Genomic DNA, 23,718 nt, shown 5'->3' on the forward strand with positions numbered 1-23,718 from the left:
TTTTAAGTTGTAGTATCACAAATTACCACTAGATGTTGCAAATGCCTTAGTTGCGCTTACACTTGGCTCTTTACTACAACGTGAGTAGCGCTCATACTAGAATGTATTTTTGTTAGCGGTTTTGCAATGATATTTAGGACAAACGTAGTAATAGTTCAAATTTGCGTGAGTTGATTTTAGTGAAAAAAAAAAATACAAAATGTGTTCTTCTACTTAATGTCTTTTTCAGCAATTTTGTGCCGTCCTTGAATGATCACTTTTCAGGATTGGGGGAAAAAAAAAATATATATATATTTTTTTTAATATTGCTTGCTTTGTCAGTTCTTTTCTCTGAAACAGCGACTGATCGCCCCCAAAATTCAAGTGCACATTACTAGTCGTCCACTTCAATCTGCATAATATATTGAATCAAGCGTGTACTCAACATGAGGAAAAAAACATCCCCTCCACAAAATTGGTGGTTGCACACATAGTCGCAGCTTGGTGGGTGCGTCAAAAACATCCATGGGAGCATCGCAGCGCTTTGAAAGTGCGCCAGAAAGCCAACATTTACGCGTACAGGAGAATATCCCCCTTGATGAAGATTCTCCAGGTTTGGTCTAAATGCTTTTAATGCTGTCTCCACGCTGCTCACATTTGCTTGATATGAAAGGATCACCACGATGTATTCATCATCATTTTCCTCCTCACGGAATCTTCAAGCACACTCACCCAATTGGAACAACCGAAAGGCGACCTCTAACAACAGCGTTCCGCATTCAGCTCATGTGCAAAGCTTGTCTTGTAATTAAGGTGGACGAGCAGCAGGCTGAGGGGGCAACCAAACTCAACGCGCTCCTTAATGAGCTGCAATAAAACTTTCACTTATTCATGCAAGGGACTCATCCGCATGTTGGAGCGAGAGTGAATAGCATGAATGTGTCCGCGACGTTCAATGTTGGAGCTAAACTGAATGGTAGATTACAAATCAGGAATGTTCGATGGTCACTTCAAGATGTTAGCAAAACACCAGCGGCAGAGCAGACGGTATAATGTGCTGAGTTTCCTCCTAAATGTCAGCGACAATACTAATGACCCTCAATCGGTATTTCCTGAGATAGATATTCAAATATGATGTCCTAAATTATTAATGCCACCCAAACGACACGCGCACACCAAACGCGTAACACTTGACATTTTGACTCTTCGCTGAATTAATCGAGTTGTTTCTTTTAGCGTCGTGAATTTAAAATGCCATTCTTGAAACCTTTTAAAGCAACGCCCGGAGGCATTGGAGGACTTTTAGTTGTTGAACATATACAAACAAAGTTATAGCGAGTGCCGTGGATGCGGTGCGGGCCATGTGAGGTGAGCTGTGACACTTTCGTCTCCCTTCTTAAAACTTTATGTATCAGGGTGCCGCAGGGCGAATCCCATTTCTCTCTCCGACCGTTTTATTCTCAGTCTCTCTCTGTTCTGCGTTTGTACCTCTTAACATCGCCTCCGGTAGCGCCGTCCCACGTATTCATCCGATTCCGTCGCTCCTTGCCGCTCTGTCGGTGGTGAGGGCTTGTTGTGTTCCAATCAATAATAATGATTAATTTGTCTGATGTTGAGAATGGAAATTACCTGGATGAGCTGGTTGTCATTTTATTCGGGTTTTGATATAGCAATGGATGTCTCCGGGAAGGCTCTTTTGACTTCCTTTTATTATTATTTAGTTTTTTTTTTATTTATTGTTTTTTTTACAAAAATAAATAAAAATAAAAAATAAATAAAAATACAAATATTTTTTTCTCTTCCTGCTACCATGATAAAATAAATAATAAAAACAAAAATAAAAAAAGTAAAGCAATGAAGTGCAATGATTCAATCCAACTGTGGAAAGTGCCCTCCAGAAAATGTATGAGATGAAAATTGTAATAGTCATCAGGCATAATAATTACACATTAATTACACAAAGTATGATACCCCAACCTAAAAATGCCGAATAACTTAGTGTAAAATAGAATAAAATCTGCAAGCAGCAATGGATAGGCCATCACAACCACTTCTTCCGGGCAAATTCTCACACTTATCATCAAACTTAAATGTCAACTTCCATCTGCATTAATTGGTGCACATAAACACATTTCAGGAGTTAAGATTGTTCTTCTGGGTTGGAGATGTGCTTTTGATTGGGTTTTGGGTGATTTCCTAGTCTGCGTTTGTCAATGAACGAGCCCACGGACCTCACCCTACGTCAAACCAAGATGGCGGACTTCCCGTTAAAGTTCATACTTTGTTCGTTGAGATATTTCCGTGTGACCTGGTAAGGCTTGTCCCTTGAATATTCTGTCAATCAGTGGAATTCGTCTCTCTGTTATGTTGGTGGAAACTGTTCAACAGTGGTCATGCAAAAAAGAATAACCAATCGAGTTTTGGGGCACGTCGATCCCCCCTTGTTAAGTTTTGGGAATAGAACAAACAGTGCAATTACTGGAGAGCCTTCTGACTGCCTGGTGCTCTGGCCCAAATGCTAATCATGTTTGCATCGTTAAATATGGCTTGGCTTAAAAAGAAAATGGGATGTGTACGCAGGTGAAAGGCTATGCCAACTCAATCGGGATATTTTGGAACATTTGGCAAAGACAATCTCTGGAGGATAAAACTCTAGATGACTGCTGCCAGGAATGCATTGACTCACCATATTTTGTAAGCGAACTATATGACACAAGTTTTCTATTGATTATAAAATGAAAAGGAATTTGCGGTAGCTGTTTTTCAAAGGCCAAGTTGGAGGCGACATAATTCATTTGTCAGCAGTCTGCTACTTTCATTGTCCAACCTTTTAAGGATTAGTAGCGTGATTCAAAAGCAAAAACTAAATTGATTCAATTAATGAAAAAAAAAATAGTTCTGTTAGATAACACAAAGGAAGCATGTTTTTCACTGTGAAATGAAAAACCTAGCAAAGCTAAATAAATAACAGCACAGTGGTATGCCTATGATCGAAACGGACTCATTTTCACAAGCTTTTATTTTTGTTCTTTATTGTTTTGCAATAAGTCCGGAAGAAATTGTTTTTATGGTCCACGTTTGTGCCATTCTTGTTGTTTTGACGTCTGCGGCAAATTAAATGGGCCAGCAAGAGTTATTCTTTGCTGTTTGCTGAAATTTAGCCCATGTGACTTTACTTAATATATATATATATATATATATATATATATTCTTTTTTTTTTCTAAATTTATTTTCACATTTCTTGTGCTGTTTTTGGCCAAATCTCAGTCCAGCCACTTTGCATAAATTAGAATGTCGAAAATGAACAAGTTCCCTCATCCCTTCAAGTGAAAGCCTGTAGTGCCGTTGAGGAAAGCCTGGGGACACGACCGAGGAGACAACAGGGTTTTCACGGGCTTTTCTTGTTCACCGTGACAAGTACACTGACATTAACATATAAAACTTCGAGAAGTTGCCCTTTTAAGTTTCAGTCTGTGTGTGTTTGCGTGCATGTGACTCGCTCACTTGATCTTTTTTGGAAAGTTGGGTAAATGTTAAATGTCACTAGCGTTGAGTTCAGGTAGCGTGCGTGACCCACGTTAACCTGTTCTTGTTGGATTGATCACATGAGCTCCACCTGTGAAAATGCCATTTTCTTTTTTTTTTTTGCCAGACGTTGAGCACGGTGTGGGCATTGCTTTTCCTATAATTCCGATGTGATGCATTAGTTATTTAATGCTTGGAAGACCATGTGCTGACAGTGACAGTTTGTTGAAGTGTTAAACATTGTGATATGAAAAAATAAATCATAATGCATAATTATCCTGCTGTTCGGGTTGCAGAGTTGGACCCAAAAGCGAGTAGGAGACCAGGAGAGAGTTGAGATTTAGTTGAATGGTTTTCACACTCTACATGAGCTGTGTCCAATCGTGAATCCAAATCAGGTCGGGAGTTGGTGAAGTTCCGGGGGGCCCGAAAATACAGCAAGGAGTTGAGGGCTGACCCAAGGGATCCTTGGTCGGAGAATTGGACTTGCAATGGTGTGGTGAGAGAGGTGGGAATCACAACGCTTCCTTAATTTTCTCGAGGCCCGATACGAGAGGAGGAACAAAAGTCAAGACAAAATACTTCTTAACGAGGACTACAGTGTCGGCCGAAGCAACACTGTGAGAGTGGGAATCATCTGGCACCCGAATGCTGGTCTGACTGGATCTTAAACAGCGTTGATTGAAGATAGCATGCAGGTGCGAATGGGTGTCCTCCAGAAAGAGGCACGCCCAGCCTCAAACGTAAATCAGAATCAGAATGCCCTTTATTGTCATTGTACTCATTATGCAACGAGATTAGAGAGCTCCCGCTCCAATGCAATACAACAATAATTGAATTTTTTATATATATATATATATAACTCTCTCAAGTCTGCCTCAGTGCAGCCGCCGTGCCAGGTAGAGACGCAGTACATCAGCAGGCTCTTGAGTGGCTCTCGGGTGGCAGAGTGAGTTGAGCTGAACCGAAACACCACACCTGCCGCATTTTACGTACACAAACCCTCTGACGTTTTCAAAGACAACCAACATATTGTCTTGCTTCAATGGAGGCTGAAAGAGTGAATGGTTGCAGAATTTCTATTTAACTGTTCTGTATTTTTTATGGGTGTGTAATTGGACGTTGTCAACCTTAACTCATCCACTCTGTCAAAGTACGATATGATTGACATCAAAACCTTTCCGAAATCCGCAATAAAAAAATTGTTATAATATTTTTGCTGTTAGCACGTACATTGTGTGCGGGTCATCGATGAAAAAACGTGGCCGCTTGAAACATCAATGGGAAAATCTTTTGGGGTGAAATGGGAAGTCTCAAAAACACCTTATTGTCATATTGACTCTTTTGTATTCCCGTGGGATACAATGAACTTTTTTTTTTTTTAAATTAATCCTATTCATTATCCTTTTCTCAAATGTCAGAACGATTATGATGCATCTCCGGAATCCTCCTACGAGTTTTTAGCAAATGTTATCTGTGTCAGCACATGCGGCCTCACATGGACGTTTGTTTCATGTCGAGAGTGTCCCCGCAGAGAAGGCAAACTTTTTTCTGTCTTATGTGCAGCGTCGTGACTGCACACGCCAGCGGCCTTTGAGGTGCTGCCACTCGTCTCGGCAGCTCCCCCTCGCTTTGTTGCCGCTGCCAACAGAAGTGAATGTCTTTGAGAGCACGCCTCTCTTCCTGTCCCTCCAAAACAAGAGCCCGGTCGGCCCAAAAAAAAAAAAGAAAAAAAGCAACCGCTGTGGAAACACTGAAATTGTTTTCCGCCGTGGAGATAAACGTGATGTAAATTCATAAAATGAAAATGGCCATTTTATGAGCTTTTTCTGTGCTTAATTTTGTCTTTATTGCGCCTTCAGGGGAGGCGCGTAACCAAAACAGTGTTTTTCTTGTTTTGTTTTTAGCTTGCCGTTGCACATTTCAAAATTGCTTCACGTTGTCAGTCAGCAGATCCGCGGCAATGGCTTGTTATTGTTCCAGCAAAGCGCCATCTGTTTGGCGCCTGCGAGCGTGCCAATCAGCGTCCTGCCTGAAATTGACTTAGTTAGAACTACTGGCCTTGATGCGTGTTGTTTATTCAGGTCAAGAACTTGGACAAAAAAACATTTAAAAAAATACCAAATCAACGGAGAGGCACATATGAGCGTGTCCCTCCTCGCTTCGGCGCGGACCACCCGGAGGCCATCTTGCGTTTCGTGCGGAGTTTGCTACCTGGGTGGTGATTTATTTATTTATTTATTTATTTATTTATCCCAAGTCACACTTTCCTGCAGCCTCGTCGTCCCTGGCGGCAGTGTCCCCTCTCGTAGGCGGACCGCACATCAACGGCAGCGTGAAAGGTTACAAAGCTCGACAAAGCCACACATTGGTAGCGCCGGCTCCAAGCTTTACTGTAGCCGCTTTGATCCGAGAGTCACGCACACGCACACACGCGCAGTCGACTTTGTCAGTGGCACGCTTCTCCCGACGAGGACTTAAAAGTGAGCCGCATTTTTTACACGCGTGTCACAAAGTAGGCTGTGTAATTACTGGTGAATGTCAGCCTTATATATCAGGCACATTAAGGACAGCGGCAACCTTCTGTGACCCATAACCTCATTTTTACGTCTATTTACAGTACAAGCTGGATCACCTGACATTGCGGGCAAAGTGTGCCAAAGCACTCTTTTTGAAGTAAAGGAGACATAATACATGTGATGAAGACAGCAAAGCCTTCATCGCTCATCATGTTTACCAGCTTATATTTTGCGGTGAAAGTTTTTGGGATTTTTCTCATGCCCAAAAATGGGAAAAAATGGAATCTTGAAAGTTTGGAACGCAATCCATTCTGGGTTGTTTGGTGACATAAATTTCCCAATAGGAAATCCAAAAATACTACAAGTGGTTCATGAAGCAGATTTGAAGCTTCATTTACACATCACTGGTGTGAAGCGCTCTGAGTGTCGCCAGAAAGAAAAGTGCGATACAAGTGGCAGCTTATTTACCATTTAGACTGCGCTGAAATCTTGAGTGACATTGCACATAATGATACATCAACTTTTGTTTGACAGTTGAGCTATATTTCTCAACATTTTTTCGGACTGGAAAACCAAAATGTCATATTTTTGAGTTTGACATTGGACATTATTTTGAAGACCCTGTGAAGTGAAATATATTTTAGAGAAGAGTGTCATTAACAACGCTGCTAAAAAAAAAAAAATTAAAATTAAAAAAAAAAAAATAATAAAATTTCAAGTATAGAAAATGAGGCTCCAAAATTGTAAAAAAAAAAAAATAAATCACCTATTTGCTGTACTCTCAAACACTGGGCGTGTCTGGTGAATGTGATGAAACCACACCCTGCTCAAGTGTCAATCAAAGAGCATTTCTAGTGCTACTTCCTACTTGCCTATGCATACAGTAATTAAATGTGTGAGCCGCGAAAACATGAAACCTGAATTCCGAAAGTGACTTTGCTGACAAATTCACAAACACCCCTCCCAAAAAAAGCGGCATGAATTATATTACAAGATGCTGTCCCATTTGCTTTTGTGCAATTTCCCATGCGTCTTATTTATGTTTTAGACAAGCTCAAGGAAACAGTGCTTGTTTGTCAAGGTCAGTTGTTAATCTCTGGATTTCCATCTCCCAATTATGTTTGCATTGTCTTTAATTATGCAACCAGCTTAACTTGGACTTGTTTCTTGGAGACATGTTTGCAAGTGCGCATTGCATTTACAAAGACGATGAAGGGACTTTATAGGCATTGACCATTGTTTCAAAATGAGCACGTTGAGAGCCATTTTACAGTACCTCTCTTTTTAGAAAATGCTGCCGATTTTTTTTTCATGCAGATATCACGCACTGCAAATTGGAAGGAAATTTAACAAAAAAAAAAAAAGATCTTGAGTTCGCTGATAATTTGCATTCAATAAAATGAGAAGTTGAAAAATAATGAGTTTGTAGTTGTAGCGGTGACAATGAATGTTTTCGATGTGAATGGATTTCCCCCCCCCGCTTAATATACCTCTTGGGATACAATTTTTGACATACAAACTTCATTATTAACTTAACGAAGTACTCTTTTCTGAAATCGGATCAAAATTCACCATGGTTTTTGTCATTTTTTTTTTTTTTTGCACAATGAATGTTTATCAAAAATGTTTGGTGATATTTGGGCAGCAGGAATAATATACTCTGAATAAAAAAAAAAAAAAGACCAGGAACTTTTAGTACAATTTATTGATTTATTTTTTTTTTTTAATTGATTTTTATTTATTTTTTTATGAACTAAGCGCTAACCGAAATCTATTCATATTTTTTGTTTTTACTTATGGTTTGCACAAATCAGTAAAGGGAGCTATTAATTATGACACAACATCTGAAATATCACTATTGCGATATAGTGTAGCATGAGCTCACCCCACTTTTTCATCATTTTGTTATTATGGAAATATTATGAGAGACAAGTTCATTTCCGTATTCAATTGTTTCATCTCTTTGATATTAGTATGTTTGCAACTTCTTTACTTACATACTGTCGATAATCATTATATTTAGTTATCATTGGCCAAATATCGCAATAATATTGCACAGCGAACTTCTAAGCGACTCCCACCCTGACTACTTCTCTAATTGTGGACTAATCTGAGTTTTTTTTTGCCATAAAAATGGAAATCAACACATCTCCGCCACACATCCCACCTATGACATGCCATTACACCACCATTATTCCTCAGACAAGATAACTTGTCATATTTTATACAAGTTAACTTTTGGCAATATCTCTTATAGTTATGCCATTATTGTTACTTTGCTCCAACAAAGTAGTTTCCTTGTTTGTTTGCGCTCCCCCGGTATATTCCAGGCAGAATATGCTCCGCTTTTGATTAGCTGGGTGCGATGGGCTTTTGGAGCCTCTGCACACCGCAGTAATTAGACTGTCAGTCAAATCCAGATGGCTGCTGCCTGAAATGGGAAAGTCGCCTGAAAGTTTGTAAACGAGCCTCTTCTTTGTATTTATTTACTTGTTGTTGTTGTTGTTGCGGCTGTACAAAAGATGAACTGTCGTCACTTGGGGACACACAGAAATATAGCTGCATGTCGTCTGCATAGTCATAAAAAAACAACATTTGACCCGAGGGCATCACCGACGGAACAAAAGGGGTCCAAGGATAGACCTTTGAGGGATCCCATATTTTATTTTATTCAATCAGATTCAACCAACCTCAACATTGATTTCTATCTGACCGAAATTTTGTTTTTGTTTCAATTAAAAGTCACTTTAGGAATTACTCACTGTCTTATTTCTTATTTTCCAGATTGTTTTCGAAGGCATCCGAGGCAAGAGCTTTGAGGGCGACATTGCAATCGATGACGTGTCTATCACCATGGGCAAATGCAAACAGCAGAACACAGTTGCCAGCGCAGGTAAGACAGGTAAGATAGCTAGGGGACTGGTTTTCAGAGGTCAACATTAATGATACGGAATTCAACTGGCCTTTGTTAGCAATTTAATCAGTTTGTGTTGCCAGCTAAAAAAGATCCAACTTAAAATGTGGTCACATGGGTGAAGTCCGATCCTTTCAAAAGTATGAGGCTGTGTCTTACTTCTTGGTTGTGATGGGTAAATGAAGCTTCCAATCTGCTTCATGAACCAGTTGTAGTATTTTTGGCCTCCTGTAGATGGCACTGTCTGTTCAACAATGGACTGAAAGCACACTGAATTGCCATTTTTTTAAGCAACAGTGCCATCTAGAGGACTCAAAAATACAACAACTAGTTCGTGAAGCAAATTTGAAGCTTCATTTTCCCATCACTACTTCCTGGTGTGGCAATAATCCACAATTGGCTCTTCACATTGACTGAAACAACTTTCTGCCATTGTTGAGTCATGGTTTATATATGGCGTGACAGCCAAATGTAAAAGTGGGGAGTCATGACAATTTGTTATTTGGCTGCAAGGTCATTGGGAAAGCATAAAATGCGAGAAAGCCTGGTCCATAACACGAGAGCCCTAAAAAAGCAACAAAACTAAGAAAGTGAATTATTAACACGTCTTTTTTATTATTTTTTTTACCTCAAATCCGCAGCCTGCCACGCGTACGCATGTGCGCTTGCCCGCTCGTGTGAGAAGTTGCACATACAGTACGTGCGTGTAAAGAAACTGGCGGATGCTTTGAATAATGGATGAAGGTGCAAACAGGAAGGGGAAAACTCAAGCGCTTCAGAGTTGTGTGAGTTTGTCCTGCAGGTTTGCACGCGGGGAGGAACGCTGCGTGCAGGCCGATGGGTAATTATCAGGCAGGCGGGCGGCTGAGAGCCCACTGTAAGACAAAAATGCTTCAGTCTGCCAACGTGCAGCTGGTGAGGTAAACAGCAGGAATAGCAAAGCATTCACCTCAATTTATGCTTGACATGAATTCAAAGAGAAAATATGATTAATCTTCTACACGCGTATAACTTAGAGGGCCCTATTTTAGAATCAGACTCTAAATGTGCACGGGTCCCGTTTGCGTTCTTTTTATTTTGCTAGAATTGGGAGTAATGGGGCGTTTGCGCCGTTTGTGCACCATCGTGGGTCTTTCCGGCCAATCCTTGTTGCATCCCTAATTTGCATTGAAATCAGGGAGCGCACGCCTGACTACGCCATGCTCGACATGGCGGAAAGTGAAATTCGACTCGCTGGAGTTGGTGCGTGACATAAACTGTAATGTCTCCCGTTTTGGATGATGGACAAAGTCAGCCGTGTGTGTGACGTGGGCAATTGGATACCGCCTTGCGCCACCTGACCGAGCGTCTGTATGTGTGAATTCCAGCAATAGTGAATTACTATTCATATATTTTTAAGATAATCCTGATCATTCTCATTCAACGATTCACTGGGATTGTCCCTCACTGGTGTCATATTATGAAGAAAATACATTTTCAACGTAGCTCTGAATCTGTCTGCCTGCACTTTGATTAAATACACTAAAATGGCGTTAGACCATCTGCACTGCAAAATAGACCACGTCTAAAATTTAGTCAACTCCTCTTATTTTAATCATGTTGTTGCTTTCATTCTTTTGCCAAATGAGCAAGCTGAATCACTAGTGATGGGAAAATGAAGCTTCAAATTTGCTTCATGAACCAGTTGTTGTATTTTTGAGTCCTCTAGATGGCACTGTTGGTTTTATAAAGGGTTTAAAAAAAAAAAAAAGGCAAGTCAGTGCGCTTTCAGCCCAATGTCGAAGAGAGAGTGCCATCTACAGGAGGCCAAAAATATTACAACTGGTTCATGAAGCACATTTGAAGCTTCATTTACCCATCGCTACTATTCATTGCTAGAATAGAACCAACATTATATACGCTTACCGTACTCATGTAAAAAAAAATCAAATTCAAATGAAGTGGTGAGGGTGTGGTTAAATTAGCCAGTGTTGACTTTATTGCAAGTTGGGAATTGTCGACCAATCACGGCTCACTTGTTTCCTGAGGATGCTCATGTGATGTTCGCAAGCCGAGTCGCCTCTAAATGTGCGTTGATCCGTTCTTCTCTCTCTTTCTCAGTTCTGATCGGCGGCTCACATGCGCTCCCATTGGCCAGTTGGGCGACCATTTTCCTCAGCTGCGTCATCGCGCTGCTCTGCAGATGATGAGCGCTCGACCGCAGCTCTACCTTCTGTCGGCGCTGACAGACACTGCCCTGACTCGCGCTCTTACTTCTTCTCTCGGATCGACTCCCAGACTTCTTCCCCCACTTGCCTGTGTCCTCCTTCATCATCCGTGCAAACACAGCCTTTACTTTATTTCAACACTTTGCTCTACTGTCATACGATAACAAACATATTATTACCATGTATTTAAGACAAACATCTTCTCTATTAGTCCATTAGATTTCCTAATATCCACGTGGTGTCGCGTCGTCTTTATCGTTATCCTACGTCTACATGTATGACCGTTCCCACCCCGCCCCCCCCCCCCTTCCACGCCCTTTTTTTCCCTTCCCGAGACACACCAAAATGTCGGACACTCAACCAAAGATGACCTGAGGGAAAAGCAGGAGGGATTCCGGCGAGCCGGCGAACAAGACAAATAATGTGGGTGGATTTTTCCTTCTGCTGACCTTCGCCACCAGCGGAGCCGCTGAGTGACAGAGACAGCTTAAACGAAGTGAAGAATGAATGAGTGAGTGAACTGGACAGACAAAAAGAGAGGAGGAGGAGGAGGAAGAGGACGCTTCTGGTAGCCTCTCTGCTTGCCACAAAGAAAGTTTCGCTCAGTGTGGATTATACGTGTACATTAATCACTATATATTAAATATAAGCAAAGTTTAAATATAAGCGGTGGGATGCTGAAGGACTCGACTGAAATTAAAGAAGCACAACATTTATACGACCTCTGTTGTTCCTTTGGGTTTTATCCAACTTCTGTGACGTTACAATTTGTCCGAGCAATTCCCTGTTTTTTGATATTTTTGGATTTGTTTAGGACTCTATGAGCAACGGGTGACGGGATGAGTGTTGTGACACAGTTGGCAACCATACCGAGCATACTGTGTGTGTGTGTGTGTGTGTGTGTGTGTGCGTGGTATTGCGAGCCGAAAAGTGCAACAAGTCATTGAATGTCCTGCAAGGAGAAGCTGGAGATGCGTCTGTAGCTGCTGTGCAGAGCGGGTTACATGTAGAATTCACCTTTTCGCTAAGCCACGCCCCTGGAGCGCAGGCTAGCCAATCAGAGCGAGGTGTAGAACTCAAAACCCGAATGAAGATAAATGCTATAAAAAATGTATGCATGTGCATTGGGGAACCTGCACAAGTCAAATTTAGGTTTTGGATAATGTTACCCAGTCAGTTAAATCCGTCAAAAAAAATCAGTAGTTCAACGAGTCCAAAGTTGGTATTGTACCTGTATTATCCGTAGAATTGCAGTCATTTCTTCTCAGCACAGTAACCGAATCGCTAGCTAAGATACTCGTTTGAATAATTGGAAACGTAAACCGCCTTAGCTGGCTTTAGCCACAATATGATGCCCCTTAATGTCATTTTCCTCCGTCTTGGTCAGGGGTGGGCAAACTTTTTGATTGGCGGGCCACAATGGGTTCTAGAATTTGACAGCGGGGCCGGACCAGGAGGAGATGGATGTCTTTGAAAAAAAAAAAAAACACAATATTTTGAAAATAAAACATTAACAAGGGTTGTTTATATAATTTTTTCGAGTTCAACGGGGCGGATTAAAAGGTTTAAGGGGCCACATGTGGCCCCCGGGCCGTAGTTTTCCCACATCTGGTCTTGGTCATTAATTCACTTTTATTTTGCATTGCTTTTGTCACAATGAACCGTGGATGTAATCTTCAAAAGGCATTTTGGATGATATATCAGACGGCGAAACCTTGCCGGACTTATCAACGGTCGCGAAGGGGGCGGGCCTTGACGAAAGGTGAATTAGGGAGGAAATCTGCCGACATTGTTTCACACTTGAATGTCTGTAGTCTTGTGAGCAGTCACACAAACATCCTCACTGTGCAATGAAAAGCATGCAGCGCCATATATCCGTTGATTTTTGTGATTTCTCGTGACAAATCACATTTGGCGAAACATGCTTTTCATTGCGTGGCTTGGATATGATTGTTAAAATCAAGCAATACTCATATCTATAGCTCTATAACCCATAGGTTACGATTCCATTTATGCTAGCATTTCATTTTCTTGTCCAAATCATTAATGAGTTTTAATGTATAATTATGTGTTCGCTAGTGATGGGGAAAATGAAGCTTCATATTTGCTTCATGAACCAGCTGTTGTATTTTTCAGTCCTCTAGATGGCACTGTTGCTTTAAATAAAGGGTTTGAAAAATGCTTTTGAACAGAGAGTGCCATCTACAGGAGGCCAAAAATACGACAAGTGCTTCATGAAGCAGATTTGAAGCTTCGTTTACCCATCACTAGTGTTTACCCATACAGGTGTATATTGTGAGTACAATTGTAGCCTGTTTAAATCATTCATTAATGTACGGTATCTCAGTGATAATTCTCCACATTGATTCTGGGGTGTTTTTTGGCATTTTCTGTGTTTCGCCTGTGTCACGTCACAATTTTTTTATTATTTTTTGCCTTGCCCACATGATATTGCTTAAGTGTACATTATAGAGTGTGTCAATGTCACTTTCTGTTCCCGCGTCTGTCGCTCACGCTGGACAAAGCGCTACAGATGGATGAATTAAATCAAGCAAAGCGAGCAGACCTGTGCTTTCAAAACGCGTGCCCTGTTTTTGTCTGTTTTTGTGCCGCCCCCCCCCACGCTGAGCCGATGGTTTTATCACAGGCTTTACAAAAAAACAAAAAAAAAACATGCACGCAGAACCTTTTCAGCCGGCAGCCATTAAAGAAGAAACATTTTCAGGTGAAACACATTAAAACAACCTTTTAACAACTCACTTGGACTAAATTAGATCTTTGTGAACAACGCACGGCGGAAATGGTAAAAGTGCTCATTCCGGAGAAAAACATTTTGATTGAATTATTTTCTTCAGTTTTTATATCATTTGATAAACACTTCTGTTAGGATGTAAACCAAATATTTATTGCATAAACACCACCTGGTTGCTAATCTACTTTGAGTTTATCAAAGAAACATAAGGCTTTATTTCATAGGATGCCATCTGTGAATCTGCCCGATTTCTTGAAATGGTGGCGTCCACTCTATGAGACACGGCGCCCCTTTTAATCGCCAGTGTGTTGTCCTCTTGAGCAAATAAATGCCACGCCTCAAATGGAGACCCCCCAGGAAAAAGAAATAATAGGCCATAATTACCTTTATCACCACCGCCACAATTCCTGATCGTAGATTTTTGCCGCCTGCAGTGCCGATGTGGCATCTGTAAAGCTGATGTTTATGGTGCCATGTAAAAAGAAAGGGCAAAGCACTCGCGAGCAAGATTGTGACCCTCGTGAGGATAAATGGCACAGATAATGGATGGATGGATGGGGAAAAAAAAGAATTAAAGAAGGTACTGTAGAAAAGAAACAAAGGAATACAGATGACAGGAGCCATAACTCAACAGAGAGAATTTAAGAAATTATTTGATATAGTAATAAATCCTGAATGAAGATGCAATTAACCCTATTAAAGTCCTTAAAGGGGAAGTCAAGTCAAAAATTGTCTTGACAATATTTTCAATGCATTCTGATTACTATTAATTATTAATTATATATATTTTTTCCTTATCTGAATAAAGCTGCAAAATCCACCCGTTTATGTCTATCTCAGACGGCAGCCATTTTGCTGCATGCTGTCGATTGAAAATGACATCACAGTTGCTCAGGGCTCAGGTAACGACGAACCACAGCTCACCTGTTATCTGAGTTGTATTTTTTTTCATGTGATTGTGAGTTGTGATTGGTCATTACCTGAACCCAGCAAACTGTAGTGATGGGAAAATGAAGCTTCAAATCTGCTTCATGAACCAATTGTAGTATTTTTGGACTCCTGTAGATGGCACTCTCAGTTCAACATTGGGCTGAAAGCACACTGAATTGCCAGTTTTTTAAAGCAACACTGCCATCTAGAGGACTGAAAAATACAACAGCTGGTTCATGAAGCAAATTTGAAGCTTCATTTTCCCATCACTAGCAAACTGATCTTGTTTTCAGTCGACGGCTTGTAGCAAACTGGCCAATGCCTGAGGTGGATAAAAGCGAGATTTTGCTGCTTCATTCATATCCCACACGCACAATATTAATCAAAATATTGTGTTTAGACTCGTGGGGCCACATAGAACATGTTATTGTGAAAAAAAATGTAGTTGTTTTTCGGTCGTAATATGGTATTTTAAAAACATCAATAATATAACAATCAAAACCAAAATAAAACACTTTAACGTGTTTACGATTATGCTCACTTATTATGAGAATATTCAAGGAAACCTCTCAGCAGAAAACAATAGCCGGAGGGCGTCTGCAATGCAATTAATCTCAACCCTTTTTAGCGAATTCTGCAGCCCGTCCAGATGGTAATGCCAGACTTGTTTAAAAGACTCCTTGAGCAACAACCCATTTAATAACGTTACATTTCTTCGCGACATCATTTATCGTCAGTGAAACGCTGGTTCTCATCGCCGGGCTCATCTGGCTGTTAACATTACACCTGCTATATACTCTGTGCACTCTCTTGAATAGATTGAATTTGGCTCGTGAGAAGCAGCGCACTGTAAAATCATCCAATAAATGCAACGCCTAGATTCAGTCCTCGGAACAAAATCAAATACATGGACAGGTGGAGTCAAGTGGGAGGATTTTCATTTTTCAACTTTTTGGGGGGAAGTCAACACAAGTTCTCTTATGCCTTTAATTTTTTTGTAAAAAAATTAAAATAAAAAAAATTATTATTTATATTTTTTTACTCTAATATTCATTTGTAAATCAAGAATCGGATTCAATTTAAATGGATTCTGATTCAAAACTCTTCAAGTCTCTGCATTTATTTTATTTTTTTTGTTATTTTTGCAACCTTTTTTTTCCATTTAAACTAGACTTTGTTTAATTATCGTGATACACAAATGAAGATACACGATATGATTCCAATTTTTTAATTAATTGATTTTATTTTGCCAACTGTTTCAATGCCCTTGTATCCGAGTTCATTGGATCATCTTTTTGGCTCTCGGTGGATGTGATCGATTGAACACGTGTTAAATGCAACACACGTGACGATTAATGAGATTTCGAAGGAGGAAATAAATTATCCACACACACCCGCAAAAAAAAAAAAAAAAAACAGCATTGGCTTGCTAATGAGTTTTATATCCAAAGCTGCCTGCTCGTGCAAAGCTAATTTGTGCATAACGTCTAATGAATCACACATCTCATCTTTCGGTGTGTCACCACAAGGTCTTACCATCAAAACAAATACTGCACCATCTATTACACTCCAAACGATGTATCGTTTATTTCCTTTAATCGTTTTTTTTTTTTTTAAATCGTCATGTTTTTTTTGTGTGCATACTAAGCTCAAGTTTGGTCTTGCATGTGTGGTACATCACTCAAAATAATAATAATAAAAATTGTGACACTTTGGAAAAGTGGTTGGAATGTCCGCCTCGCAGTTCAGAGGTGCGGGATTTGATCCCGAACTCCGGCCTTCCTGCGTGGAGTTTGCATGTTCTCTCCGTGCCTGTGTGGCTTTTCTCTGGATATTTCGAATTCGTTCCAAATACATGGAAAAATTGTAGAAATGAGAGGAGAAAAAAAAAAAATATATATATATATATATTATATGTGAAATATTTTAATGGAGAAAATGTAGAACTTTTGGTAATTCTGAATTTTTGCGATGTTGAAAAAAAAAATATTAATAATCTTATGATTAAGACAGAGTAGCTTTTAAGAAGAAATAAAAAAAAAAATCAGATTTAGAGTCTTCATTTATGCTTTTTTGCATGTTTGGGGAAAGTGTATTATTTTAACAACAATGACTTTTTATTTCCCACGGAGCCAACACACGTGCCACATGTTTCCGAGTCAAGTGTGAGAAAAATGTATCGTGTTTGAAGCGTTGCTTGCTTGATATTCCACCGTGCACATCCCTTGTGCGTTGGCCAGGAGTGCGCAGGCAGAACAATTGGACATCCTTACGACTGTCCTCTTTACATTATTCATCAATCACTGCTCTGCTGCTCTGCTGTCTTTAAATGTTTCCTCAGTGAAAAAAAAAAGACAAAAGAGGGCTGCAAAGGTAAAAGGTGAAATTGTTCTGATAAATGTTTCACGATCTCATGAGAACTATAAAAGAGTGAAAATGACCTGATGTGTGGTAAAGGTCAGATCTTTCTGATCTTTTCGCTTCCAACGCGGATGTCTCGCTTTTTGTGCCTTATCAACTGCGTCGGGTCCAATTAAATGTTTTAATTTGTGACATAACAATATGTATTTCTGTGGAATTTAATGTGTGACATGTCATTTGCTTTAACATAGCGATGACCTTTAACGAGAAAATGCCTAAATAACAGATTACAAATGATAGCAATGTTAATACCGTTCAACCTCTGGCGTAACAAAATCAGAACGTGCATTATTTGCTGCTGCGTGCTTAACTCTGTGACACCAGTAAAGCCAAGCAATAGTGATGCTATAATAATAATAATAATAATAATAATAATAATAATAAAATAAAAGATAATAATAAAATAAAAATAATATAATATTAAAATAAAATAAAATAAATAATAATAATAATGATAATAATAATAATAAATAAAAAATAATAATAAAATAATGTAATAATGAAAAATAAAATTAAATAATAATAATAATAATAATAATAATAAAATAAAAGATAATAATAAAATAAAAATAATATAACAATAATAAAAATAAAATAAAATAAATAATAATAATAATGATAATAATAATAATAAAAATAATAATAATAATAATAAAATAAAAAATAATGTAATAATGAAAAATAAAATTAAATAATAATAATAAAAAATGACTGATGTCTTGTTTGTCCAATGATGCTTCAACAGTTAATAAGCCAACCATTAAAAATATAATAAGACCATGAAGTAAACACAAAATTGCAGTGATGGGAATAATGAGCGCTAATTGAGCGGGAAGCATTTTGGGGGCATGCTGGAGCCTATCCCAGCTGTCAATGGGCAGTAGGCGGGGTACAGCCTAATCTGATTGCCAGCCAATCGCAGGGCACACAAAGATGAACAACCATCCACGCTCACAATCAAAACTAGGGACAATTTAGAACGTTCGATCAACCTGACATGCATGTTTTAGGAATGTGGGTGGAAACTGGAGTACCCGGAGAAAACCCACACCAAAATATTTCTGCCACACAGGAAAAGGTGTAAACATAAGTATCTACTCTACTTCTAAGGCACAATCTCATGCGCGGATTACCACAATACTGTCAACCAGGGGTCTTCAATCCTGTTCCTCGAGGTCCGCTGTCCTGCCTGTTTTCCACTGCTACAACACTTCTGATTCAAATGATCACATGATCCGCAAGAAGCTGCAGAAGCAGGATAACGATTCGGATTATTTAAATCATGTGTGTTGCAGCAAGGCGAGACGGCAGGACGGTGGACCTCGAGGAACAGGATTGCTGGAAATAAATCATGAAACGTGAAACAGTATGTAAATGTGGACTGTACTTTTTAATCACCGACCAATAAACAATAATGCAATGGCTCGACCACTTGCTACACGTCACGTCTTTTCATGAAACATGATATGTAAATGTGAATCGCATATTTTAAATCACTCACTCAAGTTATGATAGAGACTAATAAATAAATATGACGGGCATTGCCACTTGACTTTCAGCTCATCATTTTTTATTTATCGCGGCACAAAAGAGCCGCACACTATCGTCTCTGTGGGTGAGCTCAAGATTCGGAGAATGTTAATCGAAGTCAACGGCGCAAAACGTGTCACTGCCATGACGGACACGTCGTCGCGCATGCGTTCAGCCAAAACTCGTACACGGTAAAGGTTTTTGTTTTAAGCATGTGATGTGGAAAGGATCAGTCAGTCAGCCTCTGTTGATCACAAAATCTCGCTTTCTCAAATTGCGATTATATTGCAAAAACGATTAATCGTTCAGCCCTAGTTGCGAGGACTAATCAATATCTTTTTTTTTTTTTTTTTTTTTGCTTTCAGGTTTCGTTCACAGCGAACAGCTTTGACGAGTATTTGATAAATTGAAATTAGGCTGGTATTGGTCTGATATAAATATCTGTTATAAGCACTTGCCCATCTAATTGATTAAAATCTTTAAAAGAAGACAAATGTGCAGTTTGTGGAGTTTTTTTTTTTGGTTGTTGTGGACAAACTTTTGTATTTTCCTGAAAGTTGTTCTGTTTGAATGAACACATATTTTTTTTTTAAATAAATAAATAAATGGCATTGAGATTAATGATACACTTAAGCATTTAGTCCTTAAACACACACACCCAATCCACGCCCACACACACACACACACGCACACACCCCCAAACACAAATACGCACATACAATCATACTAGATGCCTGACATCGGCATATATTAAAGCTGAGCACATGGAAAGATAGATGTGCAACATTTTAGTTTGTAATAAATCCCGAGGTTTGGTGTTGCTTGGCATGCAGCTGGAATTAAAGTGACTCCCATTGCTGTAATGATCACAGCGATCGATTGGCGCGCGCCGCATATAGACAAGGTCATGCCGTAACTCTCAAGACGAAAGGACAAAAAAAAAAGAAAAGAAACAGGAAGCTGCTTTAATCACATTTGGATTTACAAGACAATACCGATCCATTTTCCATTTAGGGTAATTCCAGGTTCACTTAAGGTGGAAAATATTCTGAGGACATCCTGTGCCACTTTGGACGGGCCGTGTCTTTATACATCAGTATTGTGCAAATGTACTGCATCTAAAAAAAATTAAAAAAAATACGTAAATTACAAGAGCGAAAGTTAATAATGAGGCGTTTCAGCGAACAGGATGATGGATGGAGGTCATATAAAAGTTTATAGGGCACTCATTGAAACACAGAAGAATAACTCCACAAATGTCGTATTGCACTGTAATACATTTCTCGGAAGTTTTAATTACGTTTCTGTTTCATCTCCAGTATAATAAACAGTTCTTTCAAGATGTGTAATTGCATGGTGACCAGAGCAAGGGCGTGTACGCTAGCATTTGCCAAAGTCAGCTTGAATAGGCTCCACCCCACATGGCAATAAAGAAAAAATGGATGGTTGTATGTGAGTACCTCAAATGTCATTTTTTTTATGAGCATCGATCATTTGTCGTTACCATTTGCCTGTGTGGCTAAAGAACATTTGGCATCTACAGTATTTAAAATCGAGGTATTTTTCCATGTCCTGTTAAGGGCTGTGTGCAAAAAAAAAAAAATATATGAAATTTTTAGGTGCAAATAAATTTGGAATCAAAATTACATAATTCATTTTTATTTTAGTTTCTGGGGAGTAAAAGTAAAAAAAATAAATAAAACAATAACCTTGAAAATTCATTGAGGTACACTTGCAAAAATATTTTTATTATTTCATCTGTGTATTTTTTAATCATACCACAATAATGTTTTGACGAGGGAGAATAAATGTTAACGTTATTATGTTTTTCTTATAATTCTACTTTTATTAATGACAGTGTTTTTTCGGGGGGGGGGCAAGAGTCTCAAGTGTCAAGCGCATTTAATTGTACTGAGATGCTAAATTTGTCCATTTGACAATTGGATGGATATAGATGGGTATTTTTAGACGTAAAATAATTATATCAATAGATAGGTAGATAGACACTTTGTGACCTTGTGTGTCTTTTTTCCCCAATTGCGGCATTCTCCTTCACACAAGCTAAATCTAACTGATCTTATTCCTGGTCAATTAGTCTGATATCCATTGTCACTAAACGATTTGCTTATCCGTTCCCTGTTTGCACATACACATCAGCGTTGCTGCAAAGACTCTTACGGAGATAAATGCCTAATTGGGTCAGCGGTGTGACTGTTATTGAAAAGTTTTTGGAAAAGTTTTTGACCTGGAATTTAAAAAAAAAAGTGGGACGAGCCATCATATCAAGTAACTGAACTGAATAGAACAAAAGTGTGTGTCTATTTGTTAGCCAGTCGTCAGTCGTCTGCCGTGCCACATACCGTTTTAAAAATGTCAATCTGCAGAATGTCGGACATTTTGTATTTATCATGTGATAAAAGCATTTGCTTGAATTTTTTGTTTGTTTTTAAATACACAATACAAAGCAAAATAACAGGAAGCATTCAACTAATTACTATGATAATAATTGATTAATACGACAATTTTTTTTTCAATTAATCCATTAACCAAATAAAAAAGAAAAAAATGAATTTCCATCCCTATATTCCAAACCAAAACGTTATTTCAAAAGAGTTTCGATTCAGTTACTCGAAAAGTCTGTACCGTGTCAGAAAATAGGCAAAAATCTTCGTCATAATTTTCCAAAGTAGACGTTTAAAAATCTTTGGTCGCCATCAAGATAGCCAGTCTTCTTTCAAATCTGAGAAAATTTGACAATGAGAAGCTCAAATTCAGCAGATTTGGGTAATTGTGAGCTGAACGACAAAACAAATGACTAGTTAATATGATAACCAATTAGTTGTCGATTAATCGATTAATTATTGAACAGGGTGAGCTTCCATAACAAACCTTATTTCCTTTCCACACTCACACGTACATACCAGTTTTAGTTTCTTGCCCAAAGTCAGCTGGGATAAGGTCGAGCATACCTGCAACGCCTGTGAGGAGAAGTGGAATAGAAGATGGATGGATATCTATGAAAACACGTAAAAAGTCCCCGGTGTAAAAAGATTCTGAACCTGAACCAACGCGATTCTTTTCATTCTTCAGTTGCGCCACTTACCAACTCACAATCATTAAAGCAGGAGTGCAAAATTACACGAATTGTCAAAATGAATGGGAATCCATTCCTCAAGTAAATCCCAATACAACCCTTGAAAGCACATTTGTAATTCTCTGCTTCCTCCCGCGCACTCCTTCATTAGGAGACCAAATAGCATTTGTTGAGTGAACACTGATTTGTATTCCTTCAGCTCAAATTAAATTTGTCCCGGTAAAACAAAAGTGAAAGCCTATCAACAAATAACAGCACAACAAACAAGTCGGGCGAATGCACTGAACAAGATGAGGAAAACGGTGCAGGACTGCAGTGCGTTCTGATGGTTCTTTAAAAAAATAAAATAAAAAAAAAAAAAGAGAAAAAACTACTTCTGCTGGTACTCTTATGCAGTATGGTGGAAGTAACGACGTACAAATACCAGGAGCAGATGGATGGCGTGTTTCGGTAACCTCACCTCATCGAAGAAAAAAAATACATTTAATTTTAAATAAAAGTGAACAAAAGCATTACAACAATTTATATGTATTTGAAAAACCAGAGTATTTAGAAAATAAAACATTAACAATATTTATTCATTTAATTTTTTTCAAGTTCAACGGGCCGGATTAAAAAATTTAAGGGGCCGCATATGGCCCCCGGGCCGTAGTTTACCCACACCTGTTATAAACTGTCCAATCCCGATTTTTGTCATGCTTATTCTGTTTATTTGTGAGATTCCACACCACCGTTTTCACAATAGCAGTTTGTAACTTTTCACTTAGTGTTATGCAGACACCTTGGTCGTCCTCCTTCCCTCAAGCTCAGAACTGTGCCACTCACTTTCATTCTTGGAGCAATGAGCCGGGGTTCTCAAATGAAGTCTTGAGTGAGCTCACGCTGACAAATATCTCAGTACTTCAGACAGAAATGCCGATTGGATTCATTTGACCTCCGTCTGCGTCTCCGTGGCGGACATGAGCAGGAGAAAGTGCTTCGTATTAGGATGAAGCACATAAAGAGGAGGACTCGGGCTGGAAGCATGTTCTGCCCACAAGTATACAAGAAAGATTTCTTATGTGGCAGATGCGCAACTGGACAAATTGTATGACTGTATTTGCGATTATTTTTGTATGACTTTTTTAAGCCTGATAATGATGTGGCAGTGAGGCATTCAATGGTTTCCGATAATGTGGGATTTTATGGTACTTATCTTGAGTTCTTATTTAAATAGCATAACCTTACATTGCTTTTTCATGGTCACATGACAAGAAGGCTTTGCAAAATCAAAAAACGCATGTGGAGCTCTTTGCTCTCAAAGGCGTTGGACACAAACTAGCTTTTCCGGACAATGAGTTGCCAAGAAGAACAGTAACTGAGCAAACCCGATGCCCTGAATGTGACTCTGCGGTGTTATCTACGGATCAACTCGAAGTTGATGTCATATTTTCTCTCCATTTGCTTCAAAACATGATAAATTCATCAAGGAATTGCTCATAATCCAAAGGATTAATCAGTTTGGCAAACAATGGAGGCACTTTTGATTCCGTCTGAACTAATTTGCAGTCTAAAAAGGAGCGACATAATATCAGCTATGAGACAATACGCTTACATAAACAAATTGGCTTCTCCTCCTGGCAATTTTATTAAGTTTAAGACAACACTGCCATGGAAATATAATTTCGTAAAACTCATCCAGGTAAAAATCCATTGATCTATTTTCTTTCACGCTTGGCATCACAGGTTTGCGGCTGAATCGGAGCCTGTACCAGCTGACTCGATTTTCATGAAAGGCGAGTTTTTCAAATGTGGGAGGAACAGAAAATCTACGGGACGAACATTCAAACAGAACTGATACTCGAAC

At 39.0% G+C, this 23,718-nt stretch overlaps 1 protein-coding gene across 2 annotated transcripts in view; it reads left to right on the forward strand.

The window, feature by feature from the left end:
* The window catches only part of mdga1 (MAM domain containing glycosylphosphatidylinositol anchor 1), a 148,919-nt gene extending 135,348 nt beyond the window's left edge, over window positions 1-13,571 (forward strand). The window contains exons 17-18 of one of the 2 annotated variants that reach the window (XM_088296407.1): window positions 8,809-8,926; window positions 11,039-13,571. In XM_088296407.1, the coding sequence (XP_088152533.1) occupies window positions 8,809-8,926; window positions 11,039-11,124 (204 nt within the window). In that variant the 3' untranslated portion in view covers window positions 11,125-13,571. The remainder of the gene's footprint in view (window positions 1-8,808; window positions 8,927-11,038) is intronic. The other variant, XM_088296408.1, reaches the window with a different exon arrangement.
* Window positions 13,572-23,718: the final 10,147 nt, after the last annotated feature.

This window comes from Idiotropiscis lumnitzeri, chromosome 5 (genome assembly GCF_059441095.1).
Source record: "Idiotropiscis lumnitzeri isolate Australia: NSW breed Sydney's pygmy pipehorse chromosome 5, RoL_Ilum_1.0, whole genome shotgun sequence".
Lineage (NCBI taxonomy): Eukaryota > Metazoa > Chordata > Actinopteri > Syngnathiformes > Syngnathidae > Idiotropiscis > Idiotropiscis lumnitzeri.